Source organism: Ceratotherium simum, chromosome 21 (assembly GCF_057802395.1).
Source record: "Ceratotherium simum simum isolate JZ-2026a chromosome 21, ASM5780239v1, whole genome shotgun sequence".
In the NCBI taxonomy this organism is placed as follows: Eukaryota; Metazoa; Chordata; class Mammalia; order Perissodactyla; family Rhinocerotidae; genus Ceratotherium; species Ceratotherium simum.
This window is the reverse complement of record NC_141920.1, coordinates 45,765,843-45,784,656: the sequence shown is the minus strand read 5'-3', so window position 1 is coordinate 45,784,656 and position 18,814 is coordinate 45,765,843. Positions and strand designations below refer to the sequence as shown.

The following is an 18,814-nucleotide window of genomic DNA, read 5'->3' as shown; positions in this document are numbered from 1 at the left end:
GACCATGTCCTCATTGTGTGGACGGACCCTTCTCAGGCCAAAGGAACTTAGGGTGAGAGGAACCCGACATGGGGCTCCAGGACTGAGTCCTCACGGCTCCTCGGGTGCCCTCTGCTGGCCTGTGGTGCCCTCCAGCCTGCTCACCCCTGCAAGGAGCCTGCCTGCCTCGGGAGAGCCTGGCTCGACACTTAGCCCCCTAGCCTCAAATGGAAGTTTCTGAGGCCAGGAATGGGGTTTCTCAGCAGCTGGTGGAGAACAGAGGGTCATAATTGGACAAGCCCACGCTCCATTTCAGAGGTGAACCTGGCTCTGATGAGGGTCCCCTGAGTCTCAGAAGATCTGTGAGGATCGCTGTGAGGATCTAGGCCTCCAGCCTCTTGCCAGGTGTGGCCCACGGACCAGCAGCATCGGCATCTTCTAGGGGCTTGTTCACAATGCAGGATCTCGGGCCCCACCTAGATCTCCTGAATCAGAACCCACATTTCACCAAGGATGCCCAGGTGAGAAGAGCTGGTGCAGAAGAACTTGGGATCCCACTTCCTATCTCAGCAGTTCGGGGCCCTGGGAAGAAGCAGAGACCCCAAGGGATGGCAGGACCATGCAGAGCATCATTTATCCTCTGCGCCTGTGCTTCCGAAGGATGCCAGGGTCCCTGAGGCGGGATTCGTGAGCCCACCTCTGCAGTCACGTCTCCCAACCTACAAGGGGCCTTCTCACCTGCAGCTTAATCACGGAGACATGGAGGGGCAGCGAGCAGAAGTTTCAAGACACTTTGAAATCTCACAGTTAGGTCTGGAATTTACCTGGTCCAGGCGAGAAGTACGGAACAAGTGACCCAAAGGGGGCCCTTTTGTCCCACCAAGTAATGAGGCCCAGGTGTGGGAGCCGGATGATTTGGCTGGTCTCACGCGTGTCTTTAGTGGTCTGCTTGCAGGGATGCATGGGGGGGCTTCTGGGCTCCCAGGAGGGCAACACGGTGCCTGGTCAGTACAGACTCCTCACCTGGACCCACTGCTTCCCTAATCAGTGAGAGATGTTAGCGAAGTGGGCATATCTGGAGCTTGGTTATGGGCTGATGACGGAGGACTTGGAGCACAGGAGCCGGGCCAGGCAGAACTGTAGACGTGGGCCCCCAAGACTCCCTCCGCCGATTCTCAGAGCCCATGAGGGAGAGGAGCTATCAGTTCCCTGACTGTGCTGTGCTCCGTGGCAGAGCTGACCTCCAGATGGGGAGGCCAATCAGACTGGGCCTGATCTATTCACAGGAGCCCTCACAGCAGAAGGAGAAGCCAGAGTGGTCAGAAGCGTGGGAAGGACCTGACACACCGTTGCTGGTTTGGAGATGGAGGGGCCACGCAGGTGGCCTCTAGGAGCAGTGAGCAGCCCCTGGCTGACAGCCAGCCGGAAACAGGACCTCAGCCATACAACCACAAGGAAGTGACTTCTACCAGCAACCTGAGTATGCGCAGGAGTGGTTCTCCCAGGGCCTCTGGAAAGGACTGCAGCCCTGCCCACACCTCGATCCCGGCCCTGTGAACCCCTGAAACCCAGCCAGGCCTTGCAGGACTTCTGACCTACAGAACCGGGAACTAATCAACAGGGGTTTTAAGCTGCTAAGTTTGTGGTAATTTGCTGTGCGGCAATAGAAAATGGACACAAAGGTTTACAGGGGAAGAACGGAGTGTCTAGTCATTTAGTCCTTAAAATGTTTTGTCCTGGTTGATAGGGAAGAAGATTGCAAAGAAATATAGCCAAAGATGGCAAAATGAATAAAGAGCCAGTATACATTTCTCTATTAAGTTAACCTACTAACAGGTACTGGTTCAACTCTGGCTGGGCGGTTTGGGAGTTTGGGGTATAGGAATCTGGGTGGATATTTTCTAGTTAGTTTTGATAAGTCCTTGAAGAAGTTGAGCTCTCAGGAGCCCTGGGGGGCACAGGAGCAATTCTGGTCTGAGTGTTACTTGCTGTTCCCTGGATTCAAACAGGAGCACAGAAAGCCCTTGCATCCGAAAATAAGACAGAACTCTGACACTCCACACCCACGTCCCACCATTACACGGCCTTTCAAGCAGATCAAGCAATCCTGCCTCAGAATTTACAGTTCTCTCATAAATTCAAACATCCCACAGAAGTCGCACATGTTAAGTAAGCCTCACACACTTGACAGTGAATGTGAATTGGATCAGTGCTCTCTTTTCTGAAACAGCCAGAAGCTTCTGGAATGTCTAGTAAATAGGCAGAATTCTTTGGGTTTGGTACACCCATTCCACTAACGGGTGCAGTGGGGGCACAAGGTCGCTGGAACGGCCAAGTCTTTGCTGGAGGTAGCAGTCAGGGGAGCAGGACACTGCCCTGGTGGCTGGGGTCCTGAAAGCTTGACAAGCTTTGCCCCTCCCCGTCACCGCACCAGGGAGATTTCCTCAGCAAGCCCCATGGTGTGAGACTTAGCCGGGGCCAGAATGCTTTTTGGCCAGGACTGCATCTCCTGTGGTGCCGCCCTGGAAACAGGAGGTCGTGGGAGGGGAGGGACCTGAATGGGGATGAGGGGCAGGAAATGAGAAGAAAACAAAGGCCAAGCGGGAGGGCTGCACGCGTCCCCCAGGGCTGGCCGGGGCAGGACAGCTCCCCTGCCCCCTGTGACGGGATGGGTGAAGGTGGGTGCAGTGCCTCTACCCTGGAGCTCCAAGCAGCTTTGCTGATGCGGGTCACGTGCATTTCCTCCTTAGCACCCAAAGGTCCCGCAGAACAGCTAAGAAAGGGCCTCGCTCCACAAAATGCCAAAAAGTCATACATTTGGTCAAAGTGCCCACATTTCAACCAATGATCAAGTGTCACTATCTGGGTCATCTTTGGACCCTCTACAACAGAGTCTTGCCCACTGTAGAAATAATATAAATCTTTTTGTTTTCATATAGAGATATTTCTTTGAATTAATGGCAGAAAGATCTTCAAAGTCAAGGGCATCTACTCAGTGGCCTCAATATAGCTCCCAACCCCAGCCCAGACATAGGACCTCTTACAGGGCGGGTCGAATGGTGTGTATGGTCCTTCATCATCCTCCTCATCCTCCTCTTCCTCTTCGTCATTCTCATTGTTCTCATTGTCCTCATTCTCATTCTCTGTCTCGTTCCCGGCCTCGGCAACAACATCGTCCCTCCGCGTCCCATTCACGCCTCTGTCTGGGGCATTGTTGGGCCCTGTCCCGTTCTCCACGGTGTGCTTGATTGGGATTTTGATGGCCACCTCGGATTCTCCATTGGCATAAGCCCTGCTGTTTATCAGTCTTTGTCTCTGAAAAGAGAAAGGCACATTCTTACCACGGTCAGAGGGACTGTAAATCCTTACACCCACAACACCAGCTTGTGGGATCTTTCCAGGGCATATGCAAGGAGATGCTTCCAGGAGGCTCTGCAGTCAAGTCTTAAGGGATTCCTCAAAGTAATAACTAACTCAGACAAATTCCTTCTGGGTGGAAGGATTAGCCTTTTATGACCCACTGGAACTTGCAAATACCTTCAGAGGAAAATTTCTATGTCTCAGATGTGCACTTCTTTTCTATCAGGGTTCTTGATTCCCTGTGCACTGTGGTGTTATCTTTCGTTTCCAGATTGTGGGAATCCCTCAGTCCATGTGTGAGAAAGCCACACAAATGTGTTTGGACTAGTGTATCAATAAGGCTGCCACTCCAGAGAAACAAATACATAGAAAAATTCAGGTCAGAGATTCTGCATTACTTTAAACTAAGGTAACCCTGATTTAGAAACTACTTCTGCACAAGTTTACATTAGAGAGCTTTACTCAAATAGAAGATAAAAAGAAAAAGTAGGTAGAAGGGGACAGAAGAGTTTTTCTACATAACTGGGAGCCCAACCATGTCTCTCAACGTGTGGAGGAAGAGCAAGGAGCAGGATGCACAGCTGGCCCAGGGAGCAAAGATGCTGGGAAATGGCTGAGGGAGATAATTGTGTTAAATGTTGAGTTAGGTGCCTCCACTTTCAGACCTGGAAACGTCCCCCGCTTCCCAAAGTTTCCCACCCCTCTCCAGTGGCTAAAGGACTTTCCCAGATACCTCATTGATCAACATGCGACTGGCCATGGAGAGTCGAGTCTTGGGCGGAAAGTGGCTGGTGATCATGATTCGAAGGCCAGCCTCAGAGAAAGAAAGCTGGTGTGGGTAGGCCGACAGCAGCTCGTCTACCATGATCACTGACGCTTTGCGGTGGAAATTGGCTAAGAAAATTAAAAACATAAAATAAAAATAACATTGAGGCTAGGAAAGAGATATTCATTCAGTCTTCTCCCCTCTTCCTCCTCCCTCCCTTCCTCCCTCCCTCCCCCCATTCCTTCCCTCCTCCCATCTACCCATCTATCCTTCCTTTGTTCCTTCCTTCCATTCATCCATCCTCCCAACTATCCATCCATCTACCATCCTTCCATCCATCCTCCCATCTACCCATCTATCCTTCATTCCATCTAGCCATCTACCCACCCACCCACCCTTCCATCCATCCTTCCGTCTATCCACCCACTGACCCACCCTTCCATCCACTCTTCCATCCGTCCACCCACTGACCCACCCCTCCATCCATCCTTCCATCCATCCACCCACTGACCCACCCTTCCATCCATCCTTCCATCCATCCACCCACTGACCCACCCTTCCATCCATCCTTCCATCTATCTACCCACTGACCCACCCTTCCATCCATCCATCCAGGGAGGGTTGTAGTGAGCAAAATTTGGAGAAAAGTCAAAATCTACTTTCCATGGGGCTCATTAAGAGCTCTTTTGAAATGACTTGAAACAATTTACGCATCATTCCCTAACATGGTAAGAATAAGTGGTAATGTAAGAGAATTCCTCCCTGTCCTCAAAGGAAGCTTTTCTCGCCATTAGATCTGGGGCCTAGGAAAGACTCCAATAATCTTTGGCAACCCTTTACATCCTTCAAACGTCAACAATGTTAATACTGAGCTGTTAAAAGCTGCAGAATTGACTTTAGTGCAAAGTAGAAGGCATGGTGGGGAAATGTACACATTGCTGCAGGCCAGCCTATGAGCAGGGCTGACAGAGTGGTGGGTGGGTCAGCTGTCCACAATACAGAGGCCCAAGGTCCAGACGGGGCTTGGGACAAATCCTGTGTAATGATTTGCTGGCAGGCCTGAAAAAAAGTTTCACCAAGGCCCAAGCCCCCTCTCTATGAGTGTGCAACATGAGCACACGCTCATAGGTACCTGGCCACAGCCTCTCCTGGTTCTCAGCCCTGTTTTCCAAGCCACTAAACCATGAAATGAGCTCTGGAAACACTCTTTGGTTCCCTAAGAGTATTCCTTTTATGGTTAAAATCTACGCAGAAGAAAAGAAATGAAATGAAATCCTTATGTGGGATGGCACTGAATACTCCTAAGTCTTTTGTTAAACATGCACATAATTAGTCAGAAAAGTATATCAAATAATTGAATTTCAAAATCTAATAAGTGTCCACATCTTTCAAAGTCAGACACATATTTGAAAATAACCTATAGATTTTCTAATTTCTTTTTTGTCTTTCCTGCAAAGCAACCATATGGAACCCCGGAGAAATAAACTCACACATTTCAAGGGGAAAGTTAAAAAAAAAATTAAATGAAAAAGAAACATTCTAGGCAAAAGTAAACAATACTTTTGTGTTCCTCTAAGAAAGAACATTATTTATTAGTGCTGTATTATTTCTCTTAGTATATCAATTGCTTAATAAGAATCTATTCAATATAAGAATTACTTTGAAAAGAAAAGGTAATCTTCTGTCATTTTTCAGCTTAGAAACTGAGGTAATGTAGCCTGAAAGTGAATTTGGATATAATAATATTCTAATAACAGCTATCATTAATGGAGTATTTTACATACTTTATCTCCTTTACTCATTACAAAAATTATCCTCGGTTTTCAGAAGAGAAAACTGAGCCTCAGAGTGGTTAAGTAACTTGCTTCATGGTCTCACATCCACAATGTGACAGAGTCAATACCTCAAAACCCGTGGCCTTCTTTCCTTCACCATCCTGTCCTAATTTTCCTGTATCACTCCCAGCAAATGTTTTGCCCAAGAAATCCCATGGGGCTTTCTGAGTCGGTTCATCACCAGGTATGAGACTGCTCCATGAGGTAGCCAAAGGGAGGGAGAGAGGACTGGAACCTTCTCTCCCTTAGTCTCCTTTGGGGCAGGCAGCATCCTCTCCGACCCCAGGTGTGGCAGTGAGAGTGGGCGGACGGGCTGGTTTCCTAGCACTCTTGGAACGCAGTCTCCTCGGTTACCTTTCTTGAGTAGCACCACAGTGGCGTCGCAGTTGCTGCTGTCATCAATTTCAGCATTGTTGGCCAAGCCGTTGACCATGTTTCCAGCACCTTTCGTCCTCCTTTCAAAGCACTGATGTATGCAAGCATTATATCTGAACAATGTAACAAGCAGAAAGAGCCCCATCAGCGTTTGCTGTTCCTCCATTCCCACCTCCCTCTGTGTGCTCCCAGCAGCTCTCTCAGTCTGGATGCATTGTGAGGTACCCCAGGCTTCAAGTTATTACAGTCAGGCATTGCTTAATGATGGGGATACATTCTGGGAAATGAGCTGTAGGGCAGTTTCGTCGTTGTGCGAACATCATAGAGTGTACTTACACAAACCCAGATGGTATAGCCTACTACACACCTAGGCTGTGTGGTACTAATCTTATGGGACCACTGTTGTATATGCGGTCCATCATTGACCGAAACATCGTTACACAGTGCTTGACTGTATTGTTATTTTTTTCATCCCATTACCCCTCATAATATGCAACCTGTCCCATTTTCCAATTAAAGGATATGGTAAATGAAAAGAAAACCAACATTACATAAAGAAAAAGTGGCACACTGCTCTCTTTGCAACCTCTTCAATGTCAACGGAAGCACCTCTGGGTTGAGTCCCTGACTTGGAGTCTGTGCATGGAAGGGCTGTGATGAGACTCGGGCGGATGGGCAAGGTCTACCTTCTCTGGGCCATGTCTCCAGGGCCTTAGCTGTCAGGGACAGGCTTGGTGGGGGAACGAGAAAATGTCTCATTCATGACACTGCCCAGTGCTGTGTGTCATGGACTACGTGTTATAGGCTGGTTGCAGTCTAGGTCTCTGTCTGTCTTTGGTTTCCTGAGGTCACAGGTTGGAATCCTGTGAATCTGTTACTGTAGTGCCATAATTCCAGGTCCGATGGGCTCTTAGCTTTATGAAAATATTCTGGTCTATGATTCTCTAGAACAACTGAGTGAAAACATTGTGCAGTGCTCATTAAATGTGTGTTAGAAGGGAAGACACTTATACCAGTTCCTGGGATGTTTCTGGCGGGTAAAGTTCTGGTCCCTTTATCTTTAGTATTAGAAAATTCCCATAGAGGAATCCTAGAAAACCCTGCGCAAAGACAGCTGGGTAGAGTTTCCAGGGCATTGTGGGCCAGGGCTGCTCTTTCCCCCACTCAAAGACCTAAAGGCCTGCATGGCTTACTGCCCTGGGGACGACCCATTGAGGTGTCCCACCAGCTTGATCTCTGGCCTCCCATAGGAACAGCAGCCAGGCACGGAGACTCTAAATTGCCACTTGGCGGGCCACTCAGGCTGTCTCCCCTCCTCTTCCTCATCCCTTTTGCTGCTACAGACATGAGGCTCCATGGAGTCTCTCCCCACTGTATCCTGTGCCTGTTCTTCAGTCAGTGCAGCCGTGGGTGGGTGGGCCTATGGGGGCATGACAACCATCATGCTACAGATGGAGGTGTCCTCTGTGGCTGGGCCTTCTCTTCCACAAGCCCCTTCCTGTACACCCTGGGAGCCTGTGGTTCTTCTTACATTGCACGAGGGAGAACAGAAAACTATTTAAAAGTGATGGTGGTGGCTGTGAAAAGGAAAGTGGGCAGGCCAATCCTGGGGGACTCTCAGGGTTTATGAGGCGGGGAATAGAATTAGAACATGACTATCTTGCAACCCTAATGAAATAATGGAGCCAGATATTGAGCGTCAGTGGCTGCCGACATCACAAACAGAGAGACAGGAGACATCAATGTGCCTGCTGATGGCAGAACTCAGGACCACCTGGGAATAGTCTGGTCTGAATCAGATCAATGGCTGACATATAGGAAACACAGAGGTCAGAGGAACAGGCCACACTACACCACGGGATGTAACCAACAATTTCCAAACCATGGGAAACTCTGCAGAGCAAATAATTAAACTTTGTCAAAGAGTCAACTGCAAGGAAAAAAAAACCAACAGAGGGTAAATTTATAAATTAAAAGAGATCCAAAAGATGGAGCAACCAATTGTAATAAGTGGAATTTATTTGGATTCTGATTTTTAAAATATTTATGACATTTATGAGACTAAAAATTATTTATGAGACCTCTGAAAATTTGAACATTGGATATTTAATTCTATTAAAGAATTAGCATTAATTTTATGTGTGATAATAATATTGTGGTTATGTTAAAAATGAGACATATACTGAAACTTTTGTAGATGAATTCGTACGCTGTCTGGGGCTTCAAATCTTTGGAGGGAGGGAAATGGATGGGGGTGTGGATGGAGTGACTGTGGGTGATGGTTGTTGGGGCTGGTGACGAGCACATGGGTTCACCGTATTATTCTGTTGACTGCTGTATATAGCCAACCTTCTTAATGACAAGGTCTCCCCACTTTGTAAACTCAACAAGAATGCCCTGCCCTGCTGACAGACCTATGGGGGAGAGGATGTGTTTCTGTAATCTTGACTGAGTCCATTTTCCCTCAGAGTCCATTTTCCCCACAGAAATACTGACTTGCATGAAGGTTTGCTTTTAAAGTTAACAACTATGTACTATAATTTATTTGGATTTGAATAACAGTATAATAATATTATGTATATTATTATTATAAGAGCTTTCTTGAAACTAGATATTGGTTAATAACTATGCTATCACATTCTATCCTTACAAAAAAGCTTTGAGATAGAAAGTATTATTAACCCTGTTTTGTAGAAGAGGAAACTGAGATTCGAAATGGCTGAATCACTTGGCCCAGGTCCCGCTGCTAAGTGGCGGGGTGGGATCTGTGGCCAGGGCTGAACGTGAAGCACCTGATCTTAACCTCCAGTCACACTGCCGCATCTGGGGACCGAATCCCAGAGAAGCGACCCAGTCGTCCAGAAATCAGTCCTTGCCAAGGCCAGGTATGCCTCATGCTCCCTTCAGGTTTCCACCTATCTGGCCAAACTGAAATTGCTGTTTGACCTTCAGACAGGATGTTTACAGTCATTTTAAAGCCATCTACCCAGGGGGCAGCTGACGATTGTAACATATGCTGTTTTTCACTGCTGCTGCTCTGCTTTATATTTTTAATTGAATGTTTTAAATTTTGTGCTTGCACCCTGACGCTATTTTATTGTGCAGCATGCGATTTTATAAATCAGATTTTATAAAACCCAATGATTAAAGCCTCTGATTGTAGAGGGGGATGGCTAAAGAGCAGAAATTTCAATTTAGAACTTAAGGCCAGAATTTATGCAGAAAATTCCACGAGCACAGTAGCTGCCATTCTCCATTTTACTTGTACCCTGCTGGTCTGAACAGCTGGAAGGTTGGTAGAGCTGAGCCGTCAGCAGAAACACACCTCATCAGCTTTCACAGGGGCCCTGGTTTGGGGTACAGCAGAGAAACTGTTCACTGCGTTACCTGAACGTCCACAGGCCCTGCCAGCAACTCATGGGCTTTATGATGGGTTGGTGGAGGGTGCAGTGGTCTCAGAGTGCATACTAGCAAAATTCCTCAATCTTCCTTCCCTTTGGAAGAAATCTGTTTTTGAAGACCTCCTTATTCCGTGAAGCCTCAGTGAATTCAGTATGGAACATGCTTTTACCCAAATGTAGCTTTAAACCCAAGATTGATGCTGGGCATATAGCACATACTCAGTCAATTCTTCTGGAAGAATCGACTGATCCACCTTTCCAAAAGGGAAGAGAGGACTTGACTCTTTGGGGACTCAAACTTAAAGGCTCAAAAAGTAAAAAAAAAAAAAAAAGAAAGAAAAGGTGAAATAATCAAATGAAAAATGCTGAAGGAAGATGTGTGTCATTGAGGCCTCCCCACTGTGGCAGTGATTCCGTAATCGTTTTGCTATTAGAGAGAAAGAGGAGCGAGATGGCTGCTCCTATCTTTAAAGGCTTTTCCTTTGGAGTCTAGAAACTTTGGAAAGCCGTTGAGCCAACTCTGGTTTTCATGAGATCCCATCTACTGGTATTTTTAAACGGAAGGTGATTTGTGGTAAAAGTATCTGGTTTCTTTGTCAATTACCTCATGGTAACACCACACCAGGATATGTTTGGCTAAGGTTCTACTCTAGAAATGCTTTCTTCCAGTAACCAGACCCAGATGTTGGGTCCACGCTGACCATCGGACAGCTCCTGAGGTGAAGGCTGGATGCCATATTGAGTGGATTGGTGGCAGATGGCTTACAGCCCACCCTGGGCATCAGCCAAGCCAGCTCCTACCTTCACTGTTCACGTGACATTTGCCAATGGCCACAGTGATTTCTCCCAAGGGCTCTCAGCCACTAGCGGCCGGAATTAACTTTTTTCAGCCCTCAACAGCAAGGAAAACTTGACATGCCAATTCCAGTCTGCTACCTGATATGTCCAAATTGGCATTTTCTGATAGCGTTCTACTTTCTTGCCCCCTAGAGAAGGCAGTCACTCCCGCACTCACATATGCTGGGGAAAGTACGGGCTAATTTAGAGTAAAAGAAACAGCTCTCATGGGGGCAGGTAGCTGCAGCACGGAACATCTCTGCACTATTTATAAGCTCCTCCTCTCAATGTTACTCGGCAAAAAGATGAACCAGCAGGTTCACAACCATGGTGCTTACATTTTACCTTAGAGTATGGGAAACATCAGCAATAGAATTCTTGATACACATAGGAAGCTGCCCAGACTCCAATGGGAAAAATAACATATGATATGGCGGGTTTTAAAATATATCCAGCAATTCTTTGACACTCCTCCCTTCAAAAGGTGGAGTAGACCCCATGAGCGTGGACTGGACTAGGTGACTCACTTCCAACAAACAGAACAGGGCAGAATGGTGGTGTGTGACTTGGGAGACTAGACTGTAAAAGGCATTGCAGGGTCCTTCCTGCTCTCTCCTTGAATCACCTGCTCTGGAGGAAGCCAGCTCCCGCGTGTAGGGACACACAAGCAGCCCTAAGGAGAGGCCCAGGAATTGAGGAATTGAGGCCTCCAGCCAACAGCCAGCACCAACTCACCCACTGTGTGAGTGGGTCATCTTGGAGCCCCAGTCAAATAGAGGACGGCCACCCTGGCCAACCTCTTACCTGCAATGTCATGAGAGACTGTGAGCTAGAGCCCTCCAGTCAAGCTGCTCCTGGATACCTAACTCTCGGAAACTGCATGAGGTAATACATGTTCGTGGTTTTAAGCTACTAAGTTTCGGGGTCATTTGTTACACAGTAATTGATGACTATTACAATATGAATAACGAAAGCCCAAAGATATCTGATCCATAGTTTTAGTCATGTCTTAACTAGCTCTGGTCCCATCTTCCCGCCACCTATACAGAAGCATAACTTATTTAATTTTACATCCTTTCTTGTTATGAAAGAAAGTGAAGAAACAGACAAAAGCTAGGTTGCCAGGTCCTGAAGAGGGGCAAGGGTTTGAGAGTTTTCTCAAATGAAACACTAGAGCTTTGATTCTATCAGACATTTGGGTTGGAAGCCTTTTTGCTATTGCTACTAATCAAAATTGCAGTGAATCATAGCAGGTTGCCAAGGGAACCGAATGAGTCCGTGATGGCATGCATCGAAAACCAGCCGGATACCTGCCCTCTCCCCGGTTCCTCTTTCTATATTGTCACTTAATGTTGGATGTAGGAAACAGTTTGGGAAAAGAAACTAAGAAGGTATTTTACTTACTTCATAATGACAATGTAGATAAGATACATCAGCACAAGGACTAAAGACTCCCACCTGTGTACAAACCAAGACTGGTTAGTTAAGAAAAGCCACCGCAGGCAGACATGCAACACACTAGGTGATCTTTAAAAACATACTTGATGTGAACGGCAGGTAACCCTGCCAAGCACGGCAAAGACAAGGCAGACGTGCAAACTGGTTACAAATATTTCCTGGTCTCTAGACATCTTCCATGCTGCACACAGCTTTCAAGGATCCATCTCTTCCTTCTCTGCTTAAAAGGAAAATGCTTCTTCCTCTCTGTTATTCGCTCACCCAAAACAGTTTTTTGGACACAGCAAGCCTTCTATAACATTGCTGAATATAGGCCTATATTTCTAAATCTGTCCACAGCTTAATCATTCATTAAAAATACTCAGATATGTTCACAAAGGGCAAACTAGACGAATTGATAAGGGTACATAAGAGCTAGGCATAAGTAGAGGGAGAGGGAGATAGGGAGAGGAAGATGAGAGAGATGAAAGACAGAGAAAGACAGAGAGAGAGACAGACAGAGAGAGAGAACCTGGGCAAGGAAGGTGCCAGCAGGAAGGGATGAACGAGTAGGAAAATGGTCAAGAGAAAGAAAGAAAAAAATAATGAAACCCACTGGAATGTACCTTGAGCTTTGGATAATTTGAATACTTCTTTTATTTTATTTTAGTAACTTCCAGCTAAAAAACAATGGAACTTGATTTCTAGGCTCTCTTTTAGTTGTAGAATTAAATTAGCTAATTGAAGGAGTAATTGTGGCTTCGAGAAAAGGTTACTAGAGAACAGTCTGTGAAGAACTTCCAGGTTATGCCTTTTTCTTTTCAAGTTCCATGTCTAGACAGTGATCCTGGGGAACTATGTGGTCAAACGTAAAAAGGATGCACACACAAGGTTTTTGTTGCAGTGGTGTTTATGAAAGTGAAGTGTTGGAGAGAAGCAAGATGGTTATAAGACGAGGGATGGGCACGTGAGTTATCCATGGGCCACCACGGTGAGAATGATCATGCAAACGCTTATGAATCTACATAGAAAGTGCTCGTGATGCTATTCGGAGAAGAAAGCAGGGTGTCCACACTCCTCTACCTTCTGCCACGTTTCTCAGCTTCTCTCTTAACAAACCTTCTCAAAGTGTTGCATACACTCCATTCCGGCACCTTCCAATCACGTGGCAAATTTCTCTAGTCTAACCTCCAATCCATTGATCCCCTGAAGCACTTGTCAAGGGCACAGTGACCTCCATCTACACAACTCCAGGGACAGCTCTCTGCCATCCTGTTCACTCTCTCTGCAGCATCTGAAAGGTGACCCGTGCCCTCCGTCATGGAACACTCTCTTCTCCTGAACCCCAAGAGGCCACGCTCCTAGTTTTCCTCCTGTCCCCTAACTTCTCCTCCGTCCCCTCTGCCTCCTCCACTTCCTCAGTTCAACTCTAAACACGGGACCCTCTTCTCTTTTTACCTTCACCTCTCCCTGGGTGATATCATCCTGTCCTATTGCTGAAAACACCAATTGGCACATCTGCTCCACCCCTCTCCCCAGCTCCAGGGTCACACATCCAACTGCCAATTGGGCCTCTCCATGTGGACGTCTAAGTGCACGTCGGAAGAGAATTCTCAATTCCGACTTTCTAGCTTCATTTTCCTCCGGGCTTTGCCATCTCAGTAAATCGTACCACTCCCTGCCCAGTCAAGCCCCAAACCTGGAAATCAACACGGAGCTCTCCTTTACCCTCACCCCACATCCATCTCTATGTCCAAATGTTTCCTGAATTGTTGGTCTCCGCCCTCTCTACTGCCACCTCCCTAGTCCACCTTAGCTTCGGCTTCTGAACTGGTTTCCTTGATCCCACTGGATCATGTCATTCTTCTGCTTAAAACTCTTTAATTGCTTCCCAAGATACTTGAGGAAAAAAAATAAAAGGTGCCCCCTCCCTGCAAAACCTGGTTCTTCTTCCTTCTCCAAATCATCTTGTGTCCAGTCTGTGCTCCACCACACTGGCCTCCTTTCATTTGCACATGCCAAGCTCTTTCCTTCTCCCCAGAGCCTTTGCACTTACTGTTCCCTCTGCCAGGAATGCTTTTCCCTTCACTCCTTGGCTGGCCCCTTTTATCCTGCAAACATCAGCTTAAATGTCACCTCCTCCAAGAAGTCTTCCCTGCCTACCCCTCCTTCATTTTCTATCACATGACCCTGTTTATGTTCTTGAAACCTCTGACCAGTGTGTGATTATCTTGTTTATCTATTTATTACTTATTTATATCTAATGCCTGTTTCTAGCAGTCACTTGACACCACTCCTCCCACCTGACCCCGGCTGTCTGGTTTCTCGTTTCCCGCAGACTTAGGACGGACTCCCTGACAGCTGATTCCCCCCAATCAGGCACGCCTTCTCTCCCTGGTGGCTGTCTGTTCCCTCCCCAGCACAGAGCAGCCCTCAGCTCATCTGTGCAGGCTGAGACTTCCTCTAAACATCAATCTTCAGCTGCAAACACCTCCACTGGCCGGAATGTGGTTTTAACTCACTGAAACAATGTATACTGAAGAAACTTCATTGGGAAGAGTGTGGTTCTCTTCAAGGCATTCATTTTTGAAGGGACAGATACCCAAGATCTGAAGAGATGCCCCGCACTTGCTCAGATGCCTTTTAGCAGACTCGGCGAGGGGTCACCAGGAAAGACCCAACCCAACAAATGTTTCAGTTCGGGTGAATTAAACCCAGCACTTTGTAAACAGGTATATTTATACTCGCTAATTCCTTTAGAACTTTTTGAGTTTTTACTCAAAGCAAGTCCTTCCACTGCAGTGTTCAAGTACGATTCTCTGTCAGTCTCAGGATGCTCGTGAGCTGGGGGTTCCCTGCTTCTGCTGACATTTCAGGTTTGCTCTGTTGGCCCACACTCAGGCTCACCCAACGCCCCCTCCGTACGAGACGCACCAGGCTCTCAGAGGCCTCTCTGCTGTCGATCTGCTGTCCCTCTGCTCTTTGGCCTGAGTGTTTGATCATCAAGTTTTGGCTTAATGCTCTTTAGCGTCCCTCCCCGGCACCCTCTCCCCCCAGTGCTGTGAGCGTCTCCAAATGACCCCGTGATTACACGTCGGCCGTCTGCCCGAGAGAACCCCAAGATCAGGGCCGAGTTTGGTTTTCTGTTCTGTGTCTAGTTCTGGAACGGAGCCTGGCCTCTGGGAGCTGCCTGGGAAACAGTTTGGGGATTGGAGTGACTCCACATGCAGACCTCTGAGGTCACACGGCTCTCCCCCTGGCCCCAGGACACTCTTCTCCATCTGCCTCTCCTGACCACAGCCCACCCGCTGCCCTCCGCAGACCCGGTCCGTGGTATGATCTGGGTTTGCTTCTTCCCTTCTCGCAAACTTTCATTTTGAACCACCTTCATCTGGCCCCTGATCCTCCTGCCAAATGTTGTTCTTTCCTGGTTGGAGGGCTACTCCCTGTTCTCGCCCAGAGGGCACGGCTCCTCTTTCCTAATCATGGGCCAGAACAGAGAAAGCTGGTCTTCAACACAACGCAGGTGGACAGTCTCCAGGTGGTGTCCCCAGGCTCTCCTTTCTCTCTCAATGTCACAACTTGAGGCTCAAAGAAGAAACAAAACATCACCCAGGATCTTTCAGTTTTCTTGTCAGGCCTTCAGACTCACTGAAGACAAATTCCAAACTCCTTCTGGCAACACTGTGGGCCCTAACGAACTATCAGTGTGGAGGCATGGGCCTTGCTCTACAGGCTGAACATACATCCCAACAGGCGAATCTCTGATGCTATTTTCTTTTTTTTTTTTCTTTTTTGGAGATAACTTGTTTTTGTTTATTACAGTAACATTGGTTTATAACATTGTATAAATTTCAGGTGTACATCATTATACTTCTATTTCTGCATAGATTACATCATGTTCACCACCCAAATACTAATTACTACCCATCAGCACACACATGTGCCGAATGTTTCACCCTCCTCCCTCCCCCCTTCCCCTCTGGTAACCACCAATCCAATCTGTCTCTATGTGTTTGTCTGTTGTTGTTTTTATCTTCTACTTAGCAGTGAGATCATACGGTATTTGACCTTCTCCCTCTGACTTATTTCACTTTGCATAATACCTTCAATCTCCATCCATGTTGTCACAAATGGCTGGATTTCATCGTTTCTTATGGCTGAGTAGTATTCCATTGTGTATATATACCACATCTTCTTTATCCATTCGTCCCTTGATGGGCACTTAGGTTGATTCCAAGTCTTGGCTATTGTGAATAACGCTGCAATGAACACAGGGGTGCATGTATCTTTAGACATTGGTGTTTTCAAGTTCTTTGGATAAATACCCAGCAGTGGAATAGCTGGATCATATGGTAGTTCTATCCTTAATTTTTTGAGGACTCTCCATACTGTTTTCCATAGTAACTGCACCAGTTTACACTCCCAGCAGCAGTGTATGAGAGTTCCTTTCTCTCCACATCCTCTCCAACACTTGTTGTTTCCTGTCTTGTTAATTATAGCCATTCTGACGGGCGTGAGGTGATATCTCATTGTAGTTTTGATTTGCATTTCCCTGATAGTGATTTTGAACATCTTTTCATGTGTCTGTTGGCCATCTGTATATCTTCCTTGGAGAAATGTCTGTTCAGGTCTTTTGCCCATTTTTTAATTGGGTTGTTAGTTTTTTTGTTGTTGAGATGCATGAGTTCTTTATATATTTTGGAGATTAACCCTTTATCAGATGTATGGTTTGCAAATATCTTCTCCCAGTTGTTAGGCTGTCTTTTTGTTTTGTCGATGGTTTCCTTTGTTGTGCAGAAGCTTTTTAGTTTGATGTAGTCCCATTTGTTTATTTTTTCTATTGTTTCTCTTGCCCAGTCAGACATGGTGCTTGAAAGTATGTTGCTAAGACCGATGTCGAAGAGCGTACTGCCTATGTTTTCTTCTAGAAGTTTCATAGTTTCAGGTCTTACATTCAAGTCTTTAATCCATTTGGAGTTAATTTTTGTGTATGGTGTAAGGTAAGGGTCTACTTTCATTTTTTTGCATGTGGCTATCCTGTTTTCCCAACACCATTTGTTGAAGAGATTTTCCTTTCTCCATTGTATGTTCTTGGCTCCTGTGTGGAAGATTAGCTGTCCATAGTTGTGTGGGTTTATTTCCGGGCTTTCGATTCTATTCCACTGATCTGTGTGTCTGTTTTTGTGCCAGTACCATGCTGTTTTGGTTACTATAGCTTTGTAGTATATTTTGAAATCAGGGAATGTGATACCTCCAGCTTTGTTCTTTTGTCTCGGGATTCCTTTAGCTATTCGGGTCTTTTGTTGTTCCATATAAATTTTAGGATTCTTTGTCCTATTTCTGTGAAAAATGTTGTTGGAACTTTGATAGGGATTGCATTGAATCTATAGAATCTGATGCTATTTTAAATGTCTTTTGAGGGTAGATATCTAACTGAAAAGCACCCAACAGATATTCCCCTGCCTCTTGCCTGCTAATAGAACCTCACTATGTTGAGGCAGCAAATGGTGACCCTTCAATTTCAAGGCGGATGGGCCCACCCCTCAGGATAAATAATGGTTGGTCTAAAGTTGTAATTCTATTCCCCCTGGCCACTTATTGGTCAAGGCAAACCCAGTTGTGACCAAAGAGATGTACAGTGGAAAGGTGTTAAATAAAATGACATAGCCCCTTCTTCCTCCTTCTTGACTTCAATCCAAACTTGATGGCTGGAACTGCAGCAGCCATCTTGGGACCATGAGTGAAAGGCCAAGAGAAATGCAGAGCCATCGTACCACCTACATCTGGGGTACTTGTTATGTAAGAGAAATAAACACTATTTCTTTAATCCACTGTAGCTGGTTTTCCTATTACCTGCTACTAAAAGCCTTCCAACCACCACTTTTTGGCTGAATGTGACTTACTGCAGAATGCCGCTTCAGGAATGGTAAAAGCATCTAAACTGTGGATGATGTGGATACCTTGTCCTGTGTATTTGTATTTGATAAGGCTCCTTTCCTCCTAAAAAGTACTCTAGTTTCAAAATAAACACAACTGAAATTAGTTTCCTTTTGGAGATTTGGGGTGAATTGGTTACCTGCCTTGAAATTGCTAGGACATGCTGGAATGTTCTACAATAAGGAATGGAATTCACTGTTTAAGGTATTATTGAAACATTACTGTGCTTTAATTACACAGAGTGAAGAATCTGGCTTTAAGGAGAGAAATCAGAGAACTCAGCTGCTAGACACACCCTTTCAGCAAAATAAATGCTCCTGGCTGGCTGGGTAAGAAGGTAAGAGATGTGGATGGTGAAAAATATCTTAAAATTCAATATATTTTGCATTCAAATGAGGAGCTGAAATCCTTGGAAGTCCCAAAGCAGTTATGGACCACTGGTGCAGACTTTAATTTCTCAGCCTCACTCATGTGAAAAAATGTTCTCCGTCAGCCCATCCACATAATAACAATAATTATGTAACAGGCCGGCAGTCTGGGCATGATGTTCTGGTGCTGTGAAGGCCTGCCCCGTTCTTCTCTGCAGCTACGCCTGTGCATGAGTTATGATTCCAGCCCACCCCAGGCTGGAGCAAGACATACTTGGGAATTTGCAGCTCATTTATCCATGGCCCCTTGTCTCCTCACTCATGTGGGAGACTTGGTGCTTAGGCTGAGGGCCCGACGACGTCAGAATCTGGACCCTTCAGCTCAGGCTTGAGGTTCTATCCTAGGAACCCGGGGTTCTAGCCTCCTAACATCAGAGGAGGTTTAGCCTTTGGAATGAAAAGGAAATAGATTCTCCCTTTCTCGTTCCAGACCATCTGAAATATCCTAAAAGAGGT

General features: G+C 46.3%; 1 protein-coding gene across 1 annotated transcript in view; it reads right to left on the bottom strand.

Moving 5' to 3' along the window:
• The window catches only part of SLC24A3 (solute carrier family 24 member 3), a 471,543-nt gene that overhangs the window by 33,637 nt on the left and 419,092 nt on the right, over positions 1-18,814 (bottom strand). Inside the window, exons 9-12 of the mRNA XM_004433710.3 lie at positions 11,958-12,011; positions 6,295-6,428; positions 4,073-4,233; positions 3,024-3,294 (exon numbers count right to left, since the gene is read on the bottom strand). Of these exons, the coding sequence (XP_004433767.2) occupies positions 3,024-3,294; positions 4,073-4,233; positions 6,295-6,428; positions 11,958-12,011 (620 nt within the window). The remainder of the gene's footprint in view (positions 1-3,023; positions 3,295-4,072; positions 4,234-6,294; positions 6,429-11,957; positions 12,012-18,814) is intronic.